The 10006-nt window shown below is 34.0% G+C and overlaps 2 protein-coding genes across 4 annotated transcripts; both read right to left on the bottom strand.

Annotated features, from left to right (window-relative positions):
* Nucleotides 1–1882: 1882 nt before the first annotated feature.
* Nucleotides 1883–7999, bottom strand: LOC122585954. Of its 3 annotated transcripts, XR_006321869.1 has the most exons (5): nt 7766–7999; nt 7637–7666; nt 3046–3087; nt 2851–2894; nt 1883–2168 (listed from the first exon to the last, which is right to left on the bottom strand). XR_006321869.1 is itself a non-coding variant. In XM_043758101.1 (4 exons), the coding sequence occupies exons 1-4, from the start codon at nt 7883–7885 to the stop codon at nt 2052–2054; spliced, it is 339 nt and encodes a 112-aa protein (XP_043614036.1). In that variant the 5' UTR covers nt 7886–7992; the 3' UTR covers nt 1883–2051. The 3 variants fall into 3 exon arrangements, 1 of the variants encoding a protein (XP_043614036.1); XR_006321858.1 differs by lacking the exon at nt 3046–3087 and having other exon boundaries at nt 7766–7993; XM_043758101.1 differs by lacking the exon at nt 3046–3087 and having other exon boundaries at nt 2823–2894; nt 7766–7992.
* Nucleotides 8000–9233: 1234 nt separating this feature from the next.
* On the bottom strand, nt 9234–10006 carry LOC122607070 (dirigent protein 22-like). The gene has a single exon (XM_043779991.1). The coding sequence runs from the start codon at nt 9933–9935 to the stop codon at nt 9357–9359; it is 579 nt and encodes a 192-aa protein (XP_043635926.1). The 5' UTR covers nt 9936–10006; the 3' UTR covers nt 9234–9356.

The raw sequence follows: 10006 nt of genomic DNA, 5'->3' as shown, positions 1-10006 counted from the left end.
TAATCGTTACATGAATATTCTAAATCAATGTTTATATAAAATAGGATATTAGATGTGCATTTTTCTTTTGTTTTCCTGTGCATTTTTCTTTTGTTTTCCTAAAGCCAAATTTTAAAATGAAACCTTATATAATTGTATGCACTGATAATCGACTATGCTAAAAACTGGATTATATATACAAACAAGCCTTAAAAATCAAAGACCTTAAGTCAAATGTATAGCATCTATAAATCAAATGTTGTTTGCGCACAATGTTTTAAAAACCAGTTCTAACCAGCCGGTCAGGCCAGTTCACCCGGATTCCGAAGAGGTCCCAGGTTTTTTACCAATTTTTTGATAATATTGATATCCGGTTTCGCCAAATTTTTCCAGTTTAACTAATTGTTTGGTTACTTAGAAGTTTTTTTTTTTAGATTACTTCTATGAATATTTGTATACCTTAATGTTATATTTGTAGTTTGTGAACTTTAAAGCTTAAATTTTGTTATGGAAACATCTATTTGACATTAATTAAAGTGAATTGTAATTTTAATTTGACTATTTTCTATGGATTCTAATAAGGTTAGTAGGATTTTTATAAATAACAAAAAACAAAAATACCAAAATACACCCAGAGAGTTATCCGCACCAAACTCTGAAGCTCCCTTCAAATGTCTACAAAAATATATTCTCAAGGAAAATGATTTTGGACTTTTGGTTTTGGTTTAGGTTTGAAACAAAGGCCCACAAGTACAATGAATTATCAGGTGGGGTCAACTGATGGCATGCAGAGAAAGAGAGAGAGAGAGTACAACAAAAGGGAACCATAAAGACAGATGAAGAGTACACACACATACACATTTCGATTTTGGACCACTTTTTTTTTTTTTTCACAGGAATTTAAGGAACCTTGCCCCCACATCACCTCTGTCTTTTCTCATTCAATTCCACCTTTTTTTTTTCTTTTTTTTTTTCTATTATTAACATGAGAAAATATTACTCCATTTATAAGGGATTAGACATCTATCTCTGTTCATCAACTTAGAAAACCTCCCCTGATATTACATCTTCGAGATGGTTAAGGATATGTTCAGAAACGATCACGAGATACCTCGATTAGGCCACTTACATCCATAGTCAAAAAGATCGGCATTCCCAATTAGTCGCTCAGGGAAAACCTCCTTAGTTTACCCGTCTACATATACAATCTTAACACATGTACAAACATAAATTATATGCATATAAAAGTTATTTCTTTGATACACATACAAGGCATATTCCACCATAATGTCCATACAATCATAATCAAAACCTGCATGCAATCACGATTATACATGATTTTCAAGCACTTGTCCATGTCCTAGTAATGGACTCACTCTCATTTTATCTTAAAAAATATGAGTAAATTGACATAATTTCTGAGATTGACAAAACAAAATATGTTGAGCATTAAATTGTTTGGTTATATGAAATGTTTGTGACTGAGTGAAAACGTTATTGACCATTATCAATAAATCATGTATACGTGAATTAATTAATTAAGATACCATTCATTTTGCATGGACAGCCTGGTCCAAAAAACTAACGTAATTGCCCAAAAAGATCAAAAACACAACATACGAATGTGAACATATATAGTCTTAGAAAAAGTTGGACTTTAATATTCCTGACTACCAGAATTACACAAAAGGTAAAACTGCCATCTCCTTGGTTTTATTCATTTAGAATTTCCTACTGTGAATGAATACTTTTGGTATAAAAGATATGTTTTGGAAAATGTCATTTTCATCAACTTATTCATAAGTGGTACAACCAAACCCCCCCCCCCCCCCCCCTCCTCTTCTTTTTCTTCTTCTTAAGAGTAAAATTAATGTGTACCAGGAGCACTGAAGGCTGTACAACATGTCGGTAAATACGTACACCTTTATGTTAAAAAAAGTAGCAAATACAGAAATTTTAGAAAGAATCCCATGGAAGGCAAAGTAGTTAAGCAAGTATATAGCAGGATATAGACTATACTTTTGCACTAAAGCTTCCAAGCTAAACAATGGTTGGTACCTTGGTATGTGAAATTACAGTTTTGACCCTGTTAGAGATCGATGGTCTGTAGATGTTACAACCCCACCTGAAGCTCGAAGCATTGTAGAGACGTTAGCCTTGTTGAAGCTAATGTTTAAATTGACAACTACCTGAAAAACAAAATGTTGCATTCTTTTATGTTGGAAATTATCATTGATAGTCCTCTCGGAAAACAAAATAAGCTTAAGAGGATCATCTAACATCACATGCATGGTAAAAACTGAACATAATTAGAATACTATTGATATATTATATAGCGCTATATGACAGTGGTAATTTCTTAAATATTAGGAATCTGGGCAAAAGTGTTCCAAGCAAACCCGAACGACCTATTTTGCCACCTCTAATTCGAATCTCCAAGAAACATGCACCAAAATGTTTGACTATAAATCAAATGTTCAAAATATTCCCAAACAAAGACCAAAAAATACAATGGCAACCCTAATGAAAGTTTGCCAATTTTAAGTAACTTGTCATTAACGATCAAAAGATCTTTCGAAAAGTAATGGAATATTTTGCACTGTACATATGACAATAAAAATTATATATTATTTCATTACATGAACGTCGTTCATTTTTAAGTTTCAAATTTGTACAATTTACCTTCGCAATTATATGGGCCCCGTCTCAATTATCATAGCATTAAGTAAATACAATTCTTCCCATGGTCACGTCATATATGATTCTCCAAACCATATGAAAAAACGCAACATAAACAGAATCCTATGGAATTAAATAACACAAGTATAAAAGCATTGAATAACCTCATTAGCATCAGGAAGTGAAACTGACCTAGCAGTGACCAGGTTCTTATTAATATTTGGATCTGTATCATCCTGTCATTAAACAAATTAACCAATTAGTGAGATCTACCAAAACAATAGTAGAATGCAGGGAAGCATTAATGTTCATATACTACTAAAAAGCAAAGTGGTACATGAATCAGTATCTATTAAACATATGCAATTTATTAAGACAGATTCTTACATTACGCGAAATTCACAAACGTCCATACACGTATACAACCATCTGCGCCAAACATCATTTTACATATTATTAAATACGCGGCTTTTAACGCAGGAAGTACAAGAAGCCTATATGACTATATTACACAGATCATGTGATAATCACCAGTGATACATGGATGCAGTTCCCTAGTTGATGGTACACGGGCCCGCTCAACTACTCTTCTATCGGGTAATCAAATAACAAGGGAAATTTCGATGATTGGTCGATTTTCAGAAACATATATGTAAGGATCCAGCAAAGCTTTGGCCAGTTTAACATTATTGACTCTGCAAGTATATGTGTTCTGCCCCACATAGTACTAGTGATATTTATTAGTATGTGTGAATATAAACATTTGAAGGTATAAATTTGGGAGCAGCCAATACTTACCCACTTGAAAACTAGATACATTATACCAAAGTAGCATACAGCCCCCCTACACGATATCTATGTTACAGAATCACCATATCCAAGGCATAGAGAGGAATAACAAACCATAGGTTAAAAAAACATGCATGTCCTGAAATAAGTGTGGCAGAATAGATCTTCAAATAATTATTATTTGATAAGTGACCAATTAAGCATCTAGACTATTCTATGTTTCTTTCTGTGATTCTAAATATGCATGCAGATGTTACTGAAAAATACAGGGTTAAATAACAGTGACAAAAAAATAATCAAGTACAGAAGATGGTTGAACATAAATGTGAATGTCAAGGTGGAGGTGTGACCACATGTTAAGGGATAGGATGACAAAGAACTAGGAGACTACGAGCGACACACACCATGGAGAAGCCTTTGAGATGGTTTGTGAAACACCAAAACTTTATTGTGTAATTATGTATTATTTTATTTCTTTTAGATTCAGGTGACAATGAATGGGTTCGTATGGTTATGTTTTTCTTTCTAATAGTTCAAGCAAGTAACGCCTTGCAAGTCATTTTGTAGTTTGTACAATAAAGTAGACTATTACTGAAATGTTACAACATTTTGATCATATATGTCACACTAGATATCAAGAATATTTTGACAAAAAAAACTTGTTTCAGGTCTGCCCCACCCCTTTCGACAAATACTAGATTATATGCAATGTTAGCCCGCAACTGCAGCCCATTACCCACCCTGCCTGACCCGTCTATTTTGCCACCTATGCTGTTATTCTACTAAGTAAACTCAAGGTACCTTTTGCCTAGGCAACTTTAAAAATATATACTTGCATGTCGCTAACAAAACCTTTCAATTTACCGCTAATGTCCATAACTAAACCATGTCCCTGATCCTTATTGCGAGAGTTGTTCCAGTTCAGTTTTTACATTGTTGTTTAGCTCATCCAGGGCTTAATAATTCTTGGAGATGATATATTCCATATTTCTACATTAGGTGTGGCATAATGGTAGTTAGTATATCAAAGGAAATTACCTTAGTAGCTCAAAGAAGTGTGCCATTCTTGTCCAGGTACCTGAGGAGGCACCTCTGTATGTTTCCTATTGGGATGGAGTTCACATCGATATAATTATATTTGGGTTCCTTTTTAGCCTATAACCTAGTTCTGGATAAATCATAAATACTTGTACTTTTCATATCTAATTTATTTTTCTTATGACTTAAATTAATTAAAGTACAGTATTATGATGGAATGTGTATCAACATGGCAATGAAAGAAGATATTCTCCACATCGAAATATATTTTCTTGATATAGTCCACAATAATGTAATTGAGATGAGAATACACCAATGAAACAATGTGGATAAAAGCTCAAATATATATTGGCAGACACCTTTACATACTACTGGTAAAAGAAAGCTAACAAACTTTTAGATGCATCTTTAGCTTTGATTGTGCAAAAAGCAGCAAGTTCAAACCATTGACTATAAAAGGGTTAATTTGGCATATGTTTTATCTCTAATGGGACAAACTGGTAAAACTAAAGACTTCTCAAATGGTGGATGAATCATGAATGTATACAAATGAATGAAGTCTCCTAAATTAATTTACTGAGCATAACTTTAGATTATTGATGTATCATATAGTTTTGTAATCGTACTTGGCCTGCACACTATTTGTATAAAACCACAGAAGAAATTTTTTTTAAAAAAAAGGTGTTTGTTGGTCAGCCCAACCTAACCCACTTTCATATCCAAATAAAAAACGCATTGCCCAACCGGCCCAATTTGCGACAGACACTTTTTTTATTTAAAGAATTATAACATATTAAAGAATCATCCTCACCCTGTCTATCAGTTGAGCTATTTGATTCAGAACAACCAAGAGAACTTAAAACTTCATAGGTTTCTTAACATCATATTGAAAAAATGCTAATTAAACAATAGGATACATGAATAGACAAAGTTCTATAACCTATCGGCATTATAAGAGTAAACAATTATTCAGGTATAACAAACAGAAGTGTAACTTTCTTTAATTTATCGAGAAATCGATGAAATACCATTACTTGAGGCACTTGAAGCAGCATAGTAAATTAGTAATACTTCCTATGGATCCGAGTAATCTTTAAAAGCGTAAATTCTGTGATTTAATGTAATCAGCCCATATTGATGTCCAAAAAACACAGTCAGTAACTTTTATTAAAAATCTGCACATCACCGTGCATGCAAGGTAAAGACTAAAGACTTGCAATAATGTAAGGCACTAGATAGGGTTCCACTGGCGAAAAAGAACATTGAAAAGTTGGTAATGAACTAACTACTAATACTAGTCCCACTCACGCTATTAGAGAATAATAAGTGAACAGTACCATCTGGAAGAAAAAGACGCTTCAAACCTAATAATCTTTTAAAGTGAGTTATTCCCACGTTTATAGACTAATACTGATGATCACACTTAAGATTGTTCATGTTCCATCACGAAAGGCAGAAAATATAAGTTCTACCAAGAAACAAATACTGTAATAATGTTATACTTTAATATCACATAAGACCAAGCTTTTCTCCGAACTGTTCCACAACAAAACTCTGATATTGTGAATGGTTGTTCATATAAAAAAGTCCCTTCATTAGATGATAATATCTTTTTATAGCCGCTCAACTCTGAAAAAAATATGTGAGTTTCTATCTCATTTATTGATAACCTGATTATAGACGATAAGCGAGTAATAACCCATATGCAAATACTGGCTAAACTCTGTTTTTGACATGCATTTATGAATAGAACATGAAGTCTTTGGGGCATACATTGCAGCTTAATTTTTCCATGTTCAGTATACCGTAGACGAAAAAACCTTGCACGTATAAGATAATCTATTTGACTCTTTCTATCACGAAATTTAGAAGTCATTATAAAATATAAAGTATGACACTCAATCCATCTTGATCCTTGTGTGGTTAACCATGTATCTAGGGGAATTCCTATTTCAAGCACCATAACACCGTCTCTTGGAGACCCATTATTCAACCATAAAGCATAGACTCTAGGATATGAAGAAATCAAAAGATAACTTAATCGAGTTTTTCTATACTTTTTGGCATACCTCCAAACTTATAAAGTGCATACAAGAGTTTATAAACAATGGATTCCAAGTTTCCAACAAAGGAGAATATGAAATTGACGAAACATAAACTAAATCCACACAAGAAGTAATAACAAAAAACTGAAGGTGATAATGTATCTTTGTAAATCCCTTTATTTGAATCACTAAAAGATCACTTGGCTATCACACTATGTAAATCAACTTTATGCTAAAAAACCCCCATAGGGATCCTCCTACAGGGTAAATCTTGGAACCTTGACTGGTTCAATGTGCCATCAACTCTTTAGGATGCACGCATGCTAGCTGGAAAACCTAAAGTTCGCACGGTCCATGTGGATGGGGCTCGTTGCATGGACTAGTTGGGTCAAAGATAAAAGATACCATGGTTATTCAAATGAAGAAAATCAGCCCTAAAAATTTCCACCTAGTGCACAATCTAGAAATGCTACGGACCAAATAATAACAATGACATGTTTGGCATATAAACAAATCAATCTTTTCCTAGAAATACCATCTCCGTGCCATGAATTTGAACCTAGAACAAAAATAAAATACCATAAACTATCATTCATTGGCTTTCAATCTCATAGCACTTAGCAATTTAAAGAGATTTCGGTTCTCTTACATAAACTCAAAATCTCCCTTACATGTGTTGAGTAAGGGGAAAACTAAGGTGAGATCCTGAAGTGTATCCAACTTTACCGAAATTACATACTATTATGTGTTCATCTAAAACTTACTGTTGTATGTACCATTGTATCGTGTAACTTAAAATACAAGTATCTAGTGAAAGCAAAATATTCAATGCATATGTTTCGCAATTTAGTGCATACAACTTTCCAAAACCGACTATCGTGTATGTATCGTTTCAGCTCACATAATATGTTCAATATGAAGTATTGAAACTATGATACACCTCAGCTTAATTTTCTGATGTAAACCATGCTAGCCGAAAACAACATAGAAACCTAAATATTTTATAATATATACTAGATACCATATATAGTATGAAATTACTCAATAATATATCCATATAAAAAATAACAAGACAGTAAAGGGAAAAAGAACATATTTTTAGTTACCCGGTCAGCGGGAATCCATGCCCCTTTATCCTGCATTGATATTGATATTACTAATAATATTAATATTTAATATTCCACAAAATAAATAGATAAATCATATATATGTATGTAAGTAATATGTATGTATACCAGATCGAGAGTTGTGGAGTGGGGGACCCAGATGGTTTTCTGCTTGCTGCGGAAACGGTTAACGGCGAAGTGAGTACACGAGTATTTGTAGTTCTTGACTCGAAAATCGTTCAGAATCATTTAGACATCATTCATTCACTCCAGACGCCAGTTTATTTCCCAACCAAACACATTGGACACTGACCGAGTCAGCATCCAGCACTGAAGTGAAGTGACTGAACCATCATTATTCATCCAGTGGGCTATCATTCAATCAAAGACACCCTAAGTTGGGTCAACTTGATCTTAATTGGGCTTACATATGGGCCACATGATTACGTGTTTTTATCAGATCTAATCTGTGTGAAAAATATATATACCTCCTTTGACCAAGCCACACGTGTTCTCTTTAATCTGATGATTTTAATTTTTATGTAGTATCATAATTCATAAATAGACTTGAGTTATGGTCCGCAATGAGGCGATTTAATGCCGGCGGTAGTGGTGGCGATGACGGGTTGTGGTGGGCATGGTGGCGCTAGCGGCGATGGTGGTGTTAGCGGCGATGTAATAGTGGCGATGACGGGTGGTGATGAAAAACTATATCCCATACTACCCTAATCTATATTATATTATAAAATAAGGAAAATGTAAATATGAGGTTGTTCCTCATCTAAGTTTAGATGTAAACCCCTCATACACGAATATTTTAATTTTTTTTTGTATTTTAAACAAACCTTTGGACCCTCATGAATTTTATGATTAAAAAACCAAGATCTAAGATGTTCCTCATCTAAGCTTAGATGAGGGACAACCTCATATTCACTTTCCCTTATAAAAAAATAACAGTTCATTTTTAAAAGTGTTAAAGAATACTATGTAATATTTACACTTAGCACCTTTAAAATATTTTCATATACACTACCGCTTTAACAATAATGATTAAATTACACTATGATCCTTTAAAATATTTCTATGAACCCTTTATATAAATTACTTTTACATCAATTATTTACACCAGTCGACATCGCGCCCACCACCAACAGTCGCCTCACCACCACACCGTCGCCGTCACGACCGTCGCTGCGTTGCGCGGGTATCGTGCTAATATCCTAATAAAAAAAATGAAACAATAAATGAAAAGGAAAAAATCAAACGACCGTGATGACCTAGTTCACCTCAGCTTCCTTTCAAGGTGGACTAATTCACCTCAATCCTTGTAATGGTCGACCTTGTGACTTGTCCACCTTGGTTAATTGGTGTGTTCCGACTTGTCGACACCATAATTGACCATTACACATTCTAAGTAGGAGTGCAATTCTTCATTTCTCGATTGGAAAAAAAAAAGAAGTTATGTTAAACTTATACTAATAAACTAGAACCGTGACTGTCTTTATCAAGTTGTAATGCATTCTTTATAATAAAAGAAGACTATGTCTAAAGCTAATGATAATAATCGAAAGTTAATTAATAAGCACATATAATAGTGTTGGTAGAAACAAAAGTTAATCTATATATTATTACCAGATAAATGCATAATCTCAGAGTAAAAAGAAAAAAATTCAAAAACATTTAGATGATCGAAACAAAAATCTCAACGATGTTCAAGAATTTAGTAATGGAGAACATAAAGATTGAACTCGACCACAGCATCACCATTGTTCATGTTGAAAGTATGAGTTCTTGCTTGAGCATATCCACGAGCAAATCGGAAAAGCCCACTTCCTCCAACGATTGGCATTTCTCTCATAGTCGACATCACCGCATTTCGGCCCAATATACTCAATGTGCTACCATTATATTTCCCTTCAACAAAAACATAGTTCATAGCCATCAACAAACCCATTTCATTCAAACTTGCTGATGTGTATATCCCTTGTGCTCTACCCACTAGCCTAGAATTCCGTTCTGGGCCAGCCGTCAATGGGTTATCAATCATGGTGATGTCACCGAAACCAGTCGCTGCAGTGCGGTTGGTTCTAGTGGCTTCAACGATTCTGATAGCAGTAGCGTTGGAGCCACTAACAATGTCATGGAAGTAGAATTGGAAATGGCTAAGTTTTTCTTTTCTCAATCCAAAGGAGCGTTGTGACAACCTTCTTGAAAATTCTTGGGACTCGACACTAACTAGAAACGATACAAGAAGAATAGTGAACATAATAAGAGCATTTTCTGATACATGTTTGGCCATTTTTGGAATGTTAGCTATAGCAATGAATGATGTTATATGAGGAAGAATGAGAAGAGACTTAGTGACATATG

This window comes from Erigeron canadensis, chromosome 1, assembly GCF_010389155.1.
Source record: "Erigeron canadensis isolate Cc75 chromosome 1, C_canadensis_v1, whole genome shotgun sequence".
In the NCBI taxonomy this organism is placed as follows: domain Eukaryota; kingdom Viridiplantae; phylum Streptophyta; class Magnoliopsida; order Asterales; family Asteraceae; genus Erigeron; species Erigeron canadensis.
This window is presented reverse-complemented; position numbering and strand designations above follow the sequence as displayed.

Excerpts from the sequence above, each read along its gene's own strand:
- LOC122585954 (XM_043758101.1), bottom strand. The coding sequence starts at position 7,885 with ATGATTCTGAACGATTTTCGAGTCAAGAACTACAAATACTCGTGTACT. Across the intron at positions 7,667-7,765 it reads ACTCCACAACTCTCGATCTG|GATAAAGGGGCATGGATTCC; the intron begins GTATACATACAT and ends ATATCAATGCAG. Across the intron at positions 2,895-7,636 it reads CATGGATTCCCGCTGACCGG|GATGATACAGATCCAAATAT; the intron begins GTAACTAAAAAT and ends GTTTAATGACAG.
- LOC122607070 (XM_043779991.1), bottom strand. The coding sequence starts at position 9,935 with ATGGCCAAACATGTATCAGAAAATGCTCTTATTATGTTCACTATTCTT.